Raw genomic sequence first — 18,489 nt, forward strand, 5'->3', positions numbered from 1 at the left:
GTGGATATACAGTTGTTACTGTGCATTTTAAAAATTATAGCCATTTTAGTGGTGTGAAGCAGTATTTCATTGTGGTTTTGATTTGTATTTCCCAAATGACTAATGATGTTGAGCATCTTTTTGTGTACTTTTTGGCCATTTGTATATATTCTTTGGAGAAATATTGCCTCAAATCTTTTACCCATTTTTAATTGGCTGAGTTGTAAGAGTTCTTCGTATATTCTGGATAGTCCACTTATCAGGTATATGATTTGCAAATATTTTCTCCCATTCCTTGGATTGTCTTTTCACTTTCTTGATGGTGTTCTTTGAAACACAAAAGTTTTAAATTTTGATGAAATTCAATTTACCTATTTTCCTTTTGCTGCTTATGCTTTTGGTGTTACATCTAAGAAATCATTGCCTAATTCAAAGTCATGAAGATTTGCATCTATTTTTTTCTTCTTAGAGTTTTATAGTCTTACATTTGCATCAATGATCTATTTTGAGTTGGTTTTTGTATATGGTATGAGGAGGAAGCCTAACTTCATTCTTTTTGTTTGTTTGTTTGTGGTTTTATTTATTTATTTATTCTTTTTTTTTTTTTTTTTTGGTTGTGCTGCGTAGCATGAGGGATCTTAGTTCCAGGGATCAAACTCCTGCCCCCTGCAGTGGAAGCACAGAGTCCTAACCACTGGACCGCCAGGGAATTCCTTAACTTCATTCTTTTACATGTGGACATCCAGTTGTCCCAGCACCATTTGTTGAAAAGACTATTCTTCCCCCAACTTGAATTGTGTTGGCAATCCTGTGGAAAATCAATGGACCATAAATGTACGGGCTTATTTTTGAAGTCTCAATTCTATTCCATTGATTTACATGTCTCCCCTTTTGCCAGTACCACACTAACTTGATTACTGTACTTTAATGGTAAGTTTGAAATCAGGAACTATGAGTCTTCCAACTCTATTCTTCATTTTCAAGATTGAGTCCCTTGCAATTCCATAGAAATTTTAGAATTGTTAGTTTCTGCAAAGAAATTAGGTGGGATTCTGATAGGACTTGCCTTGAATCTGTAGATCAGTTTAGGGAGTACTGACATCTTAAATTTTCTAATCCATGAACTTGAGAAGTGTTTCCATTTATTTAGGTCTTCTTTAATTTCTTTCAATGATGTTTTTGTAGTTTTCAGTTACAAGTCTTATACTTCTTCTTTGGTTGAACATCAGCTGAAATCTTTGACTTGCATATAGAGACAATATTGAAAATAACAACAAAAAACCCTCTTGAACACTGAGCACCGAGGGTGTATAATTACATTTATATACAGTTAAATGCAAATATGATGCTACCATTCTATTTACATATTTTGATTTTCTGGACTGGGGGACAGAGTGGATAGTGTCTCCAGTGCAAGTATGTGCCCTTTTTTGTCTCTTAGTACCAAATGTTGCTGTGAATTGGGACAGTCTCCTCAGATTTTTAAAATTTGACAGATTTACTTCAGATCTCTGTTAGGGGTGAGACACAGTGTTTATCAGTAAAACTAATGAACACGGGACTGTTATAAAGATAACCAAATCCTTAATCATCATTGTCATAACCATAATGTGATAGTCCCCATTTGTAGGGCACTTATTCCCATTCCCATGTGCCAGACACTGTGCAACGTGCTTTATAAGCATCAACTATTTAATTTTCTTAATCACTCTGATATAGTTTGCATAAAACTGAGGCTCGAAGACTTTACATAACTTGTCCATGGTATTATAGCTTAAGTGGAGACCCTGATTCAATATCAGATTTGTCTGATTACAAAGCCCATCCTCCTAACCACTGTCCTGATGTTAGGGTTCCTGGCCTATAAACTTGACTTCCTTTTGGAATGATAAAATAGGTTCCTGATTGTGCTTTTAAAAAATCAAGGCCACTAGATTTGAAAATACTATCAACACAAAACAGTAATTGTCCCATTTGCTTCCAGTGGTGATTTTGCATCTCTGAGAATCTTCAGACAGATGCATTTCTCTAAGCCTCTTCTGGCCCAGCCATGGTTCCCTCTGGGTATTTCCTAAAATTCCCTCCTCCAATCTTCCTCTGCTAGTTCCTCCCTCTCCCATCCCCACCATGCTCCATCCCACCAAACATCTCAACATGCCCAGAACATACTTGTTCTTCTGTGCTTTGTTGACACATACTTCACCTGGAAAGACCTGGCTCTGTTGTAGGTCAATGGTCAGGGGTTTGATGAGAAGTCCCTGGAGGGTTTTAAACAGGGAATTGATAAGATCTAATGAACATTTTAATAAGATCACTCTGTCTATTATAAGGATAACAGACGTAGGTGCAAACATGAAATTGGGGAGATTAGTTAAGGAGCTCTAGCAGTGGTCTAGGAAAAAGGTGATGGTGGCAGTGAAGATACTGAGAGATGGTCAGATCTGGAATATATTTTGAAAATAGAATTGGAATTTTAGATATATACTGGAGGTTGAGCTAGCAAAACTTGCTGATAGTTTGGATGTGGGCTATGAAAGAAAGCACAGAATCAAGGAAGAAAAGCAATGAAGGCCTGAACAAGGCATCCTCTATTTGTTATGAGATGTTCAACACACAGTCATCGTTTTACACTGAGACACAACTGTGATTGTGGCTTAGAAAATCTTTGACTGAAACAGTTGTCTATTTGTCATTATGTGTTCATGTGGGGTATCTTAGCTTTCTCCATGTACATGAACCTTCTAAGAGCAGGACACTGTGCTAGGTCTTTCACAAAAGTTGCATCATTTAACTTACCCCAAACCTTAGAAGTAGGAGTTAATATCCCCATTTTACAGAGAAGGAAACTAAGACTTAATTTATGATTTCACTGAGGTTACATATTTAGTAATGGGCTGAACTGAGACTTGAAATCAAATTTTACTCTAAAGCCCATGTTCTTGTCACTGCAATAATTCAAAGGTACAGAATCAGAATTCCCCAAACTTTTCTCCTCATTAATTGAAGCCTCTGTTGACCTTCATGTGCCCTACTTTAGAGCCCAAGGCTGGCAAACAGGACAGCTTTGTTCTGTCTGTAGCCCATCTGCAGACTTGCCTTGTGATTTAGGGCAAGCTTCTTAATTTGATGGTGTCTCAGCATTCCCCCATGTTAAAGCAGGACTTGTAATTAGTTATGGAGACAATTCTTTGAAATCTTCAGATGAAAGGACCTGCAGCCTTGAGTGTAAATATTTTCTTTCCCATGGTGTTCTTTTTGTTTCGTATAGCTTCTGGGACCCTTCATAAGGAAAAAGAAAAAAAAAAGAGAAAAGAAAGAAAAAGGAAGGAAATAGGACAAGTGTAAAACTGTATTTGTTTGCTTGCTACAAGCCAGTGGAACTTTCGGGACATAAATGTAATAATCTCCCTTACTCTACAGAACTCAATAAACATTACTAATAAACGAATAAATTTTATTCAAAAAAACTTTAAGGTAGGCCTTTTTTTTTTTTTTTTCAATATTCAGGTTCCTTTAAGGGTCCCACTGAAGATCTTTAAAAATGATTTCTATTTTGTTTCTGGCTTCTTAAATCCTAAATATTCTCCTGTAGGAGCTAACGCTTATGTAGTGTCTGCTGTGTGCCAGGTATCAGGCTAACTGCTTTCACGTGAAACCTCATTTAATCATCATAATAGCACTATCGGGTAGGTGCTATTATTACCTTCAATTTAAACGAGAGGAAACCATGGCTTGGTATAGTTCTTTGACTTGTCCAAGGCCACAAAATAAGGAAGTTGGACTAAGCTGGGTCTTCCCAGTTCTAAATTCAGGCTCTTCCCAGGACACCCCCTTGCCCTGAAAAATTAGCAATGACGACAATTTTGAACTGTGCTATCACACCCTGGGTGTGTGTGGCATTTAAAAATCTCTTACTGCTTGTTCTTTCCAGTCCCTGGCACAGGGACAGTTATTTGTGTAGCACAATTGTTGTTATTGTGCAGCCTCACATATTTTTTCTGCCCTGGGCAAACATGAACAATAATGGGCTATATTTATGAAACAAGCAGCTTGGAAGCATGACCTCCAGATTACCGTTACAATTGTAGTATAATTTTTTTTCTGTTTTTGTAGCTTAGCACTATTTCTATAGAAGGGCTATCTCAAAGTCTCATGCCAATAAACTGGTTCTTTGTATACTCAGAGGGCTCCTCACAGGTTTTTTTCCCCCATAGTTTCGATCAATCAGCCTGCATTTCTAAAAGCGGACGTCACAGACATGCAGTGTTCATGAAGAGCTGATATGACAGTCACCTCCCAAAGTTGGAAAAATAAATAAAAGTAGCTGTGGTTTCTCTTAAGGATGGATTGGGGAGGGGCTGTGGAGTTAGAGTAGGATAGAAAGATGGAAAGATAGGCTGATGACAAAGCTGTTCATGATCTAAGTTCTCTTCTTCAAGATCATCTTGGGTTTAGGATTACTATAAATCCATAGCCTCATCTTCAGGTTTCCATGGTCAAAAGCTCCGTATTATGAAGTCTTCTTGGGAGTGATCAATGTCTGCAGGACACCAGCAACATGCCCTAGTAAAAAGCACATTTGAATCAGAACACCTATGTATAATTCCTAGCCTTGTCACTATGAATTTGGACAAATTCCTCTTCTGTAAAATAAAATTAATAATAACCCCTATAGTGAGGATTAAATGAAATAATGTACATGAGAGCAGCAATGTTGGCTATCAGTATGCAGAAGTAAGTCATCGCACACAACTTTACCTAGGGAAACAATGACAGGGATATATGTGTCAGCTGTTCAAAGCACTCCTTTCTAATAGTTAATGTATCTGCAAAACTGACTTAGTAATTGGAGGGTTGTTTGACAGGTAGAGAGTTAAATGGTGATGTTGAAGAATGGTATCCTTATAGGGACTTCCCTGGTGGTCCAGTGGTTAAGACTTCACCACAGAGGGTGTGGGTTCAATCCCTGGTAGAGGAGATAAGATTCCACATGCCTCGTGGCCAAAAAACCAAAACATAAAAAAAACAGAAGCAATACTGTAACAAATTCAATAAAGACTTTAAAAATGGTCCACATCAAAAAAAAAGGGTATCCTTATATTAATACTGCCACTTACTGAACACCCATTTCAGGCCAGGCTCTTTGATAAGACATTTATGCATGATTTCTAGTCCTTATACCATCCCTACAAGGTAGGTATTATTACCTCCAATGCACACATGAAGAATATGAAGCTTACAGACCCAGAGACATTAAGTTGCCCTACAAAAATCAGATAAGTTCTTTTTGTCTGCTCCATGAAGCTCATTCTTTTTACAATGAATTAGATCATAACATATCTTCCATTAGCTACATTTTACCCTCCTAAAATAGATCTGGGATATGACCCAGTGCTTTGATGAGATCTGGGACACGAATTTGCAAACTCTCATTGGTGTGTCATCTAAAAAAACATCCAGTCCTGGAAGTTCTAGGCCTTTTCCAGAGTTTAGACCATCACTCCCATCCCCCACTATGTCAAGTTTTTAATTTAAACCAGAACCAATGAGCAAAGAAGGTAGCCAATACAAATTATTGGTAGTCTGGAAGGGAGCCTGGGGCAATTCCCATACAAGTAGTCTTCCCTTGCTTAGGGGTCTGATTATCGTTATTATTATTTTAATCAAGGCCCAAACCTGCTCTAATATGGTTTGGAGGAGTTTCCTTGAACAGCAAGCGAATTTGTACTCCCAGTAGCAATTTATTCCATGACTTTAAGATTTCTTAACTAAATCCATGTATCTACATCTTTAGGTATTTCCATACATGTTATCTCATTCATCCTCACAATAACCCTAAGGTTGTACAAGTATTAAATAGTTGAGACAGGATTGGAACCTGGATGTTTCTGATGTCCAAGCCCTGTTTATTCCACTATGGTATACTGCTTTGGTTATTGGCTGTATAACCTTGGGAAAATCACTTAATGTCTATGACCTTCAGTTACCTCATCAGTAAAGTGGGTATGATGATTACTACCTTTCATAGTTGTTAAGTTCAAAAGTGATAATATAAATTAGAAAATTAAAGTAGAAACACCAGTGGTAGTTATAGCTGATAAATGTACCAGGTGGAAAAGGAGTAATTTAAAACATTATTTTCCCTTCTCCCTTAAGTTAAAAAGAATAACAGCAAAAAGAGGCCAAAGGAGACTCTCTTGAGTAAGTTGTTGCTCACCAGACCTGCATGGCTGGCTCTTTGTTGGCTGGACCTTGTAAAAATGGGGTCTGAGTACAGTCAGGAATTTCTGAGGGCATTTCTGGGATGGTTTGCCTGTGGTGGTAAAGGTCTAAAACCTTACATGGGGCTAACTCCATCCTTGGCCTTGTTCAGTTGGCCCTCCTGTGTGTCAAACGGGGACTACTACAAGAATGCTAACAGGGGCGTGGGCCTGATAGAGTTATGGTTTGTTGTTGTGGGAAGCCACCATGACTGAGAAAGGAAGACCCATTCCAGGCAAAGACATTTATTAAGGCCTACTCTGTGCTAGGCCAGATTGTGAGAGGGGTGTAGTTGTGAGTCAGCCCTCTATTCTGATGGATTTTACAATCTAGTGGGGGTATAGAAAAGCCCTCAACTAACTCTTAAAAACAAGGCAGAGTGTAAGGATCATATCAGAGCAACTAAGAGGTGGGGTGGGATTTCCTAGAAGGTTTCTTGAAGTAGGTGGCATATAAGCCAAGCCTTTAAGGATGAGGATTTCAAGTAACTGATCGGCAGCATGAGAAAGTGTAGGCTGTGTTATGTTTAACTTGGCAGGAACTAAGGCCTTTTACTGAGTACATAACGCATTCTAGTGTCTGAGGCTATAGAAATATATAAGAAACAGTCCCTGCCATTGAGGAGCTCTCAGTCTAGTGGGTAGACAGATGTAAAGTCATTAGAGTGATGATGACTTCATAAGGTAGAGAAGAAATGTTAAAAAGAAGAGTGTGTAACTCCGACTTGGGAGGTCAGGAGATGTTTTGCAAAGGTGATACTTGAGTTGTGTCTTGAGAAAGCAGGAGGGGTTTGCCATGTGGACTTAAGGGAGGAGTTGGAGTGGTGCAGGCCCCTGAGCTCTTTTATTGAACAGTCTGAATATGGTAGGCAGCAAGTGGGCTAGGAGAATATTCTTTCCCCTTCCCACCTAGATTTTCATTTAAGAGTCTTCTCTTTCGATATGACCTCCTAATAGCCAATGGTTAAAATGAAAAGTATTGGAGTCTGACCTGGATGCTAATCCACCAGCTATCTAATCAGCTTTATGACCTTACGTATGACACATATTTGTGTTTCAGTTTCCTCATTTGAACAACTTATTTATGTCTCGGTTCCTTCACTTATACAATTTAAAAATAAAGCATCCAGCACAGATTCTGGCATATGTAAAGTACCGCTATTATTTCCTATCGTTACCTCATTTAGTCCTCACAAGCAACTTGGACTTTGGGTATAATTTCCCCCATTCTTCCGAAGCAGAAGCTTAGAGTGGGTAGGTGACTTGATTAAAGTTCCCAGGACAATCTGGAGTTGTCTCTGCCTCCACAGCTCGTGCTTAATTTCATCTCCGCGCCGGGTTTTCTCAGGCGGCCCCAGCGGCAGGATCCAGTCCGGCGACAAAAACTCCGGCGCCAGGATTTGGGCGCCGCCGCGGCCTGCGCCCAGAGGGCGGGGCCAGGCGGGGCCAGGCGGGGCCAGGCGGGGCCAGGCGGGGCCAGGCGGGGCGGGGCGGGCGAGAGGAGGGAAGTTGTTGAAGTTAGGGGAGACGCCCGCCCGCCTGCCCGCCCGGGCCTCGCCTCCGGCTGCTCCCTCCGCCTCTTCCCCGCCCCGAGCCCCCATCAGCCAGTCCTTCCTTCCCCTCCCGTGCATGATGGAAACACCATGGCTGCGGCGGCCCAGCTCTCTCTGACACAGGTAACGCCACCCGCCAGTCCGCCTGGCTCGGACGGCCGGTGTCCCCGGCCCCCTCCCCCACCGTCCTATGGTTCACCGACCTGGGCAGTTTCTCTCTGCCCCTGGCGGGGCGGCCGATACTGAGAGCGAGCGCGCGCGCGTGTGAGTGTGTGTGTGTGTGTGTGTGTGTGTGTGTGTGTGTGTGTGAGTGAGAGAGAGTGTGAGTGTGACTGGGGGAGGACGCCATCCCGAGACGGTAGCTCAGCCGCGGCAGCCGTGACCCCGCCCCGGCCGGTCGGCGCCGCAGCCCCGCCCCACGCGGCGCCCTCTCCTCCCGACCCCGCCGTGCCCCCCGACCCGCTTGGTGTGTGCCCGCTCCTCTCACTCTAGTTCTGCTTCACCCACCCAGGAAGTTTCCTCCTTCCAGGCCAGAAGCACCCAGGTGAGCTCCTGTTGAGCTCTCGCGGATCAGCCTCATCCTCGGGTCAGCCCTTGTCCCACACGAGGCTCGCCCTCGGGACAGGCAGAGTCACCTTCCTGAGCCAGGCGCTCAGGGTTGCCTCCAAGCCAGTCTTTCCTCTCTAAACCGGCCTTTTCCCAGCGGAGTCCGACGAAAACCCTTCTCCAGCAGTTTTCTCCAGTTAGTCTCTCTTCCACTAAGTCTCATTCTACCAGAGCGCGTACTTACCTTGCTAGCCCCTTCCTGGATTCAGCCTCTTCCCCTCCTGATCAGGTTTCCTGCTGGGTCAGATCCCCCTATTCAGTATTTTCCTCCTCAGTTCTGCTACCACTCCTACCCGGTGGGCTCTCTATCGCTGTCCAAGCGGAAAACAGGGAAACATCCTTGAACAGGTGTGATGGTCCCACCAGTCTTGGTGCTGGGAAGGACGTAAGAGGTCACGTGTACTGGGGGAATCTTCACCAAAACCTGTTCTCAGGGTCTTTTCTCTTGCCATTCTGCTTCCTTCAGAGTCAGTACTCGTGCTTCCCAGAAAACCGCTCAGCATCACTCTGGGAGCCTTGTTCCTCGCTCTCTGTAAAGAAAGCCAATTGTAATCTTCCTGTGGTGTCCTGAATGGTGAGGGGGATGTGCACCTGTCAGTCCCTTCCTGCTGTTTTGACCAGATCTCACCCCAACCTCACTTTCTCAGCCTGTTCTCAGCAGAGCTGGTGGCCATGGACTTCTCCGTTGGGGCCCACCCCAGCCTTCCTGCCTGCCCTGTAGTATCTCCCCGCCACCTTGTAGTCTCCTTGGCCTGGATTTGTCAGGGCATCTAAGGCAGAACACTGGGATAGGCTATACATTGGGGCGGGAGAGTTTCCTGTGTTGGGATCAAGAGACTTTGGGGGTCTTTTGCCTAGCATTCGAGGATAGAGATATTGAGTGAAAAATGTTCTCCACAGGAACCAGGAATCACGTTAATAACTTGTGCCTCCGGTAAGATAACTAAGTTCAGCTTGCAGGAATTTTCAGCTTCATAAGTGAAGTCTGTTTCTTTTCCAGTTTATTTGGTGTTGCTTATCCTATTTTGACAAGCAGATATTGGGGAAGAGTACTTGGAAAATGGTGATTTAATCTTGGTAGCGAATCTCTTTGGAAGGGTCCTCCTGAAAACTCAGATTCGGGGAATGGCAACATTGACTTTTGGGTGTTCACTTTTTAATAGTCTAGTTAGTGATATGCATTAAGCAAGATCCTGTTGGCAGGCTGTTGCTCTCTGGCTCTGTTGTCCAATTCCAGCGGGAGTTCTCCCCTCTTGAAGATTTTGTTCCCCTGAGGACTTCTATAGATTTGCTTCTTAGTTGTGTGCATACTTTATTCTCTCCCTGGGTAAGACCATGTTTTCAGTTTCTATTTACTATCATCTCTGGATATTTTCTTCAGGCTCTGTCAATTTTATAGACAGTTAAGTAATTTAAATATGTTCTTGTGGTTATATATTTAAATATTAACATCTACTCAAAGTAAATACTGAATCAGGAGTATTATCCTTCATTGTTTTACATGTAAGAGAACAAACACTGATGGTTCATTTATATTGAATAGCCAAATAAGTCAATTTAGAATATTTTGATTTTAAGACATTAAGAGGCAATAAGGTATATTGTAAAGGCACAGGAAAAAGAAACTTCCCAAGTGTTAATATACCCTAATGTGCCTCCTTGTTATTTAAAAACTTTGCTGATTTGTGTTTTTTAATTTAATTTTTTAACTGCTTGAGGCAAATAAACTGAGATAACAGTGCACCCTGGTTTCACATTCATTATTGATTTGTTTATGTCACCATCACCCCCCTGCCCCAACACACATTTAGACATAGCTATACTCAAGTGAGATCCTCCAGGGCAGGGACATCTTTCAACTCATCTGTTTCCCTCAGTGCCCATCTGGAAGAAAGTGATTAGTAACTGTTTGTCTTATGAATGGCTGAAAATTCTGAAGGTTTGTATGACAGTTACAAAGATTAAACTGATGCTGAAGTTAGTTTCTGCCTCTGATCATAAGATGATAATGGTTTTGGAGTAGGTTCATTCATTCAACCAATGTTTGTTCAGTACCTTTTATGTGCTATGTACTGTACTGGGATTGCCTTGTATATATTTTTTTGCCTTTATCAACTAAGCAAAACTGACAGTTGGGGGAAAAACACCTGAAAAATATTTTAGTTTACTCTTTCCTTCCTCATTCTTCTGCCTGCCGACCAACCCTCCAGTTCCCCAACCAACAAAATAAATTATGTAAATTATCATGGTCTAGCTTCTAGACAGGATAGACTATTAGAATAATGAAATATTAGTTTCATTCCCAGCTCTTCCAGGAGCTAACTGTATGGCATTAAGTCTCCAGGCCTCAGTTTTCTTAGTTTTAATATTCATTAAACAAATATGTACTGACCATTAATTATGTACTAGGAATTATTCTAGGTGCTGAGGATATACTAATGAACAAACTAGATGGCAGTTCTTGGAGCTTGGAGACAAGAAAAACATGGAGCTTCCATTCTAGTTAGAGAGTTTGAATTAGCTGATCTAAGGACCTTTCCAAAGAACATTCTTTTTATAGATCATATGATTTGGAAATCTAGTGGTGACTTTCCTATGGTACTTTAGTGCAATATAGCCTTAGTGTTTTTTTTTAAAATAAATTTATTTACTTATTTGTTTATGGCTGCGTTGGGTCTTGGTTGCTGCATGCAGGCTTCCTCTAGTTGCAGCAAGCGGGGGCTATTCTTAGTTTCAGTGCGCGGGCTTCTCATTGTGGTGGCTTTTCTTGCTGTGCAGCAGGGGCTCTAGGTGCGTGGGCTTCAGTAGTTGTGGCTCGTGGGCTCTAGAGCGCAGGCTCAGTAGTTGTGGCTCATGGGCTTAGTTGCTTCGCAATATGTGGGATCTTCCCGGCCCAGGGATCGAACCCATGTCCCCTGCATTGGCAGGCGGATTCTTAACCACTGCACCACCAGGGAAGTCCGGCCTTAGTGTTTTTTAATTTTAGTTTTCTTCTCTGGGTATTCTATTCTTGTCAATAAGAAGTAAAACTTGAGTGAGAAAGCTCTTGTGATTTTTGCTTATGGTGGTAGATTACAGAAAGATATTAATGCTTCCTCTTTTTAAACTTTGCTGATTGCCCATTTCTTCCTTAAGGCTGTATCTCTAATAATAATGATAATAATACTATTAGCTTCCCTTTGGGTGTTACTGTATGCCAAGAATTTTACTTCACTTAACCTAACACTCCATTTTACAAATGAGGGAAATAATTTGCATAAATTAGTAAGTGATAGATCTAAGATTTGAACCAAAGTCTGTACGACTTCAAAATCTGTCCACTGTACTTCTCTGTGTACTACATGCTCGGCATATCCATTGCTCCCTTGTATTTTTTATTCTTTTTTTCCAGTATTTGCCTTGTTTTCCTAATTAGGTACTAAACTTCTTGAGTAGGGAAGCATTATCTTTTGCCTCTGAATCTCCAGTACCTTTCCTGGCTTTTTGACAGTACAATTGTGGGCGTACAAGTACTGCTCTTGATGATGAGGAAGGTTTTATTTTATTGAAAGATGGCATAATATGAGTATTTTAAATAATCATCTATCAGTTCAGCTTTATGCTGAAGTTTTCTTGTTTTAATTTAGCAAGGATTCTTTTTTTTAATAATAAAAAAGCCTTTAGAATGGGACTTAATTAAAAGTCTTAATATTTGATCAAAAACAATACATGCTATAAGGATACTTTTTTTAATGCTTTTTTTAAATTGCAAGAGTGATAAAACTGCATTACAGAAAATTTGGAAATTGGAGGGAAAAAATCTCCCATAATTAAAGCTTTTGGTGTTTATTTTCAATTTCATTAAAGTAGACAGTATGTGTTAATATGGGTATCACCTTTGCAGTCTGGTTTAACAGTTATGATGGTAAATACAGGGCAGATTGTGAAAATTATAACATGTTCTCAGAAGCAGAAAAGGAGTATTTATTCAACATGACATATCATTTGAGTTCCTACTATGGGAAAGGCACAATAATGATATTTTTCTTTTTTGCCTGCAGTTACAGTCCAGTATATTCAGGAAATCTTTGTTTCCTTGAGCAGTATTTAACAGTTTTCAAAAATGGCTTGGAATGTTCAGCATTTGGGAGGAGCTGTCACAGTTAAAATTAATTAGGAACAGTTGGTTTGTCCAATAGAGTGTATTCTTTTGTTTTCACTCTATTTGCAGACAGAGCAATGATAACAGACTAACGTAGTAGAAAAAGATTGAGCATCTTTATTTAGTGACGAATCATAGTTCTAATCCCCTGTCTCACTAATAGTCTAATTTAAGGTCTCAATCTAAGGTGTTTTACTTGCTCTTCAAGGAATTTTAAACACAGTTATATGCTTCTTTGTTTTGTGAATTTTGGACTTAATAAAACTGGAACTCTGGAAACCAAAATCAGTAAAATGGCTTAAGCGAGAGAAGGGATGGGAGAGGGAGGTATGTAGGGAGGGAGGGGGGGAAAGATCCATTGATAGAGGTCTGGGTAATTTGGAGAATTGGTAGAAATAAATGAAAAATTAATCTAGGCAGAGTTCGTTAGGCAAACCCATATACTAAAATTTCATTTTAAAGTAGTGGAACTCTCATCAACAAGATAAAATATTATATCTTCATTAAAAATTTTTATTAATCTGAGGGATGTTGTAATTTGAATGCTGTATTACAGTACAGTGGAAACATTTTATTTAGACAAATAATCTAATCCACTTAAGCATCATAGAAAAAAGACTGGAAGAAAAAAACACCAAGATTTTATGATAGCATGGTTATAATTTTTACTTACCTTCTTTTCAACAGTGAGCATGTATTTCTTCTGTAATCAGCCAACTTAGCATTTCTGTGTGACAAGTTTTTTGAAAATTCACCCTTTTAAATTGAAATCAATAACTATATGTAATATTGATATCAACTATACTTCAATTAAAAAAATAAATAGCTATATGTTAAGTAAAACTTTGTGTTCTAAGATGGCATCTATATTCACATTTCATCTTAAACATTCCCGTCTTTGGGTTTAGAGAAATTGGCCAGAAGAATGATAAAAATTATTATTACAATTGGTTTGGAGAATTCAGTCAGAGGACTAATTTATAATTTTGTGTGCTGCTTTATAATTTACGAAGCATTTTATGCTCTCTCATTTGATCTTCACAATAATCAGTAAGCTAGACTATTATTATCATTATTTCAAACTAGAGAATAGTCAGGCTCAGAATTTTGACTTAGGTTTATGCTGGCTCTCTTACTTACCGACTGTAAAACTTATGTTAAAAAAAGTTCAGGGCTTCCCTGGTGGCGCAGTGGTTAAGAGTACGCCTGCCGATGCATGGGACATGGGTTTGTGCCCCGGTCCGGGAAGATCCCACATGCCGTGGAGCTGCTAGGCCCGTGAGCCATGGCCGCTGAGCCTGTGCATCCGGAGCTCCGCAACGGGAGAGGCCACAGCAGTGAGAGGCCCGCGTACCGCGCAAAAAAAAAAAAAAAAAAAATTCACACATACCAGTGATAGTCTCCATCCTGCTCTTGGCCTTCAATCCCATTCCAAGAGGCAGTCATTCTTGATGTTTCTTGTGTGTATTTCTAGCAATAGTCTGTGATGTAGATGCAAAAAAAAAAAAATATATATATATATACACACACACATATATGCACAAACACACATATATATAAGATATGCTATATATATAGTGTGAGTGTATGTATATTTCTTTTGAATAAGCTGCATATTTTGTGGCTTATTATTATTTAGTGTAATTGATCTAGGAGATTGTTCTATACGAGCACATACAGATTTCCCTCATTATCTCCAACACTTGAGAATATTCCTTTATATGAATATACTGTAATTTATTTAACTAGCCACCTAACGATGGACTTTTATATTGTTTGTGATCTTCTGTTGTTACCAACAGTGCTGCAGTGAATATTCTTTTATACATCTTTGTGCACATGTGTATTAATTTTTAGTAGGTATAATTTGGGGCCAAAGGATATTTTTAATTTGGAAAGATACTGCCAGTTTACATTCAGAAAGCTTATACCATCAACAGTGTTTGTGCCTTTTCCCCATCAACATGGTATATTATCAAGTTTGGTCATTGTTAACCTGGTATATAATAATGATGTTTGTTGAAAGTTGGCCTCATGCATTGTGCTTCCCTATCACATAAATGTGAGCTTTTTAATATTTTGTACAAAAGTAAGATAGAAGTGAGATATAAGAAACTTTGTGATATAAATAATGCTTTAATAATTGCAAGTGCAATTAAAAAATAATGGTACTACAAAGCTACAGTAATCAAAGCAGTATAGTACTGGCACAAAAAAAATAGATCAATGGAACAGAATAGAGAGCCCAGAAATAAACCCATGCACTTATGGTCAGAACCTATGACAAAGGAGGCAAGAATATACAATGGAGAAAAGGCAATCTCTTCAGTAAATGGTGCTGGGAAAACTGGACATCTACATGTAAAAGAATGAAATTAGAGCATTCTCTAACACCGTATACAAAAAATGGATTAAAGACCTAAATGTAAGATGTAAAACCATAAAACTACTAGAAGAAAACATAGGCAGGACATTCTTTGACATAAATTGTAGCAACATTTTTTTGGATCTGTTTCCTAAAGCAAAGGAAATAAAAGCAAAAATAAACAAATGGACCTAATTAAACATAAAGCTTTTGCACAGCAAAGGAAACCATCAACGAAACAAAAAAACAACCTACTGAATGGGAGAAAATATTTGCAAATGATATGACTGATAAGGGGTTTATATCCAACATATATAGATAGCTCATAACTCAACATCAAAAAAACAACCAGGGCTTCCCTGGGGCAGTGGTTGAGAGTCCGCCTGCCGATGCAGGGGATGCAGGGGACACGGGTTCGTGCCCCGGTCTGGGAGGATCCCACATGCTGCGGAGCAGCTGGGCCCGTGAGCCATGGCCGCTGAGCCTGCATGTCCGGATCCTGTGCTCCGCAACGGGGGAGGCCACAACAGTGAGAGGCCCGCGTACCGCAATAAAAACAAAACAAAACAAAACAACCTGATTAGAAAGTGGACAGAAGAACTGAATAGGCATTTTTGCAAAGAGGACATGCAGATGGCCAACAGGCACATGAAAATATGCTCAACGTTGCTAATCATAAGGGACAATGCAAATCAAACCCATAATGAGATATCACACACCTGTCAGAATGACTGTGATAGAAAAGAACACAAATAACAAATGTTGGTGAGGATGTGGAGAAAAGGGAACCTCCATACACTGTTGGATGTAAATTGATGTAGCCACTGTGAAAAACAGTATGGAGGTTTCTCAAAAAATTAAAAATAGAACTACCATGTAACCCAGCAATTCCATTCCTGGGTATATATCCAAAAAAACACAAGAACACTAATTTGAAAATATACATGCACCCCAATGTTCATAGCAACTTTATTTACAATTGTCAAGATATGGAAGCAACCTGTGTCTATCAACAGGTGACTGGATAAAGAAAATGTGGTATGTATATATATACAATGGAAATATTACTCAGCCATAAAAAAGAATGAAGTTTTGCCATTTGTAGCAACATGGATGAACTTGGAGGGTATTATGCTAAGTGAAATAAATCAGACAGAGAACGACAAATACTGTATGATAGCACTTATACGTGGAGTCTAAAAAATACAACAAGCTAGTGAATATAACAAAAAGAAGCATCTATCTAGTGGGCTAAATATTAACGCAAAGATCCTGGAAGGAAAACATTCTTATGCCACTATTGAGAAGGAAGAGGACTGATGTTATGTAAACTACTAAGCAGTAGGTACTTTTAGGTGATTTACATATATTATTTCACTTAATATTCACAGCCTTTCTACGAGTAGGGATTAATCTTCTGCATTACTTACTCAGGGTTGTGTTGTAAGTGGTAGATTTGAGATTTGAACCTGGGCACATCTGTTCTAAAGCACATTTGCTATGCTGCTTCCTGTAAACAGCCATTGCCAATATTTCAGACAAATTTAGGGATAAAAATGAACATTCACATGATATTACATTCCTCTATTGTTACGTAAAAGGAGCAAATTACTCAGTGGGATCTGTGTGTGAGTGTGTGTGTGTGTGTGTGTGTGTGTGTGTGTGTGTGAGAAAGAGAGAGAGAGAGAGAGATACAGAGAAGAGGTCAGTTTGGGGATAATAATAATTAATGCATATTGCGAACTTATGATTTGTCAGGCACTGTTTTCAATAATCCTTACAACCTGTTAATCAGATCATCCTTATTATTCTTGTTTTATAAAAAGAGAAAACTTAGGCACACAGGTGAAGTAACTTGTTCAAGGTCAAGCTACTGCTAAGTGTTAGAGCCAGGGTTATAACCTAGGTAGTGTAAACAACTTATATAAATTGAACGAGTCTGTATTTCTGAGGGCAAAATAGCTCTGACAGAATTAATTAATGGTGCCATTCCTTGGTTATCACTGAACATATGTTCTAGGCTGCAACATCTTATGTGAAAATCAACTTTTCATTGCATAGACCACATCTCTAGAAAGTGATTGTTGTACCAAGTTATAGTGGAGGGTTTTTGTAGACATGATAGAAAGTAGTTTTACATTTTGCTACCTCTAGGAATTTATTGCTTATGAAAACCTAAGCCTATTTAGGTTAGTATGTGTCACGTCAGTATTTACATTTAAGCTGATAGTCTCTTGGACGTGGTAGTTTGGACTTGGAGTTCCTTCAGTATCATATTACTAAAGATCATACTGTGTATCAGAGAAAATTTTCCCTAAAAAACAAACTGTTTTACTAAGTAAAATAGAACTGCTAGGTCTGGGGATTTCTGGTGTTCCAGATATTAAAAATTGTTGAAAAAATGGGAGTCTCGGGCTTTGCAGTCAGAATGTCTTAGGTTTCAATCTTTTGTTTGATTGTGTAACAAGTTTCTTAGCCTCTTTCTTTTTTTACCTATAAAATGGCAAATAAACTTAACTTGCAGGATTTGTTGTGAAGAATATGTGAAATGTTTATAAATGTCTTGGATCAGTTTAAATGGTAGCAGCTATTAACAACAACAACTACTACTACGATCACTAGCCAAATGTTTATAATAGCTAGATTTTAGTTATTTATAGGGCTGTTAATTTTTATGAAATGTTACACTTAATTAAAATTTTCATAAATCACTGATACCAAGGATTATTGGTAACTTCATTCCGTCTTGTATTCACTAGGTACAACACAGTTACATCATTATGCATATACTAAAAATATGAAGCTTACATGCATTAAAAGTGCTTCCATTATTGTTGGTCCACCCTCTTTTATTTCAGAAAACATTTACTGAATGCCTCCTGTGTCCCCACCGTGTTAGGTCTTGGACATACAAAGAGAATAAGACCTAGGTTCATGCACTGAAGTACCTTTTAATCTTTTAGGGAGATAAACACTGACTCTGGGGTGATGAGTACTATGATACAGGATGATAGAAGAAAGGCACTTGGGTGCCTTTCTGATTTATGATGAAACTTTTTGTGGTAATTTAGTTTTTAATTTTTTCAGTGTTTTACAGTGTCCAAGATTGGTACTGTGGATGACATTTATTTATTTACTTATTTGGCTCCACTGGGTCTTAGTTGCGGCATGCAGGATCTAGTTCCCAGACCGGGGATCAAACCCGGGCCCCCTGCATTGGGAGCGAGGAGTCTCAACCACTGGACCACCAGGGAAGTCCCAGCATTTTAAATTGTATTTAAAAGGATAACATAAAACCATAGGAATATTTGATTCCAGTCAAATTGTATTTTGATGCATCAGGTCCACATTGGGGAAATATCATGTCCATTTTCTTATAATTTATTCTCTTTTTCTTTGTAATAAAGCAAGCATTTTTAACCTAGAGCACAAGACATTAGGAAGGGGTTTCAAGGTTAGGCTGAAAGGATCTTTGACCTGCTCTAAAATAGTATGTAAAATAATAAAAGGATCATGATTTTTTATAGTGGGAAGGACACTAGACTTAGTACAAGACAAACCTGGATTTGAATTCTCCCTCTGCCA

General features: G+C 39.4%; 1 protein-coding gene across 4 annotated transcripts in view; it reads left to right on the forward strand.

Moving 5' to 3' along the window:
- The first annotated feature begins 7,767 nt into the window (after window positions 1-7,767).
- EPS15 (epidermal growth factor receptor pathway substrate 15) overlaps window positions 7,768-18,489 on the forward strand; it is a 161,483-nt gene continuing 150,761 nt past the window's right edge. For all 4 annotated transcript variants that reach the window (XM_060140095.1, XM_060140096.1, XM_060140097.1 and 1 more), the window contains exon 1: window positions 7,768-7,915. In XM_060140095.1, the coding sequence (XP_059996078.1) occupies window positions 7,883-7,915 (33 nt within the window). In that variant the 5' untranslated portion in view covers window positions 7,768-7,882. The remainder of the gene's footprint in view (window positions 7,916-18,489) is intronic.

This window comes from Lagenorhynchus albirostris, chromosome 2 (assembly GCF_949774975.1).
Source record: "Lagenorhynchus albirostris chromosome 2, mLagAlb1.1, whole genome shotgun sequence".
Classification (NCBI taxonomy): domain Eukaryota; kingdom Metazoa; phylum Chordata; class Mammalia; order Artiodactyla; family Delphinidae; genus Lagenorhynchus; species Lagenorhynchus albirostris.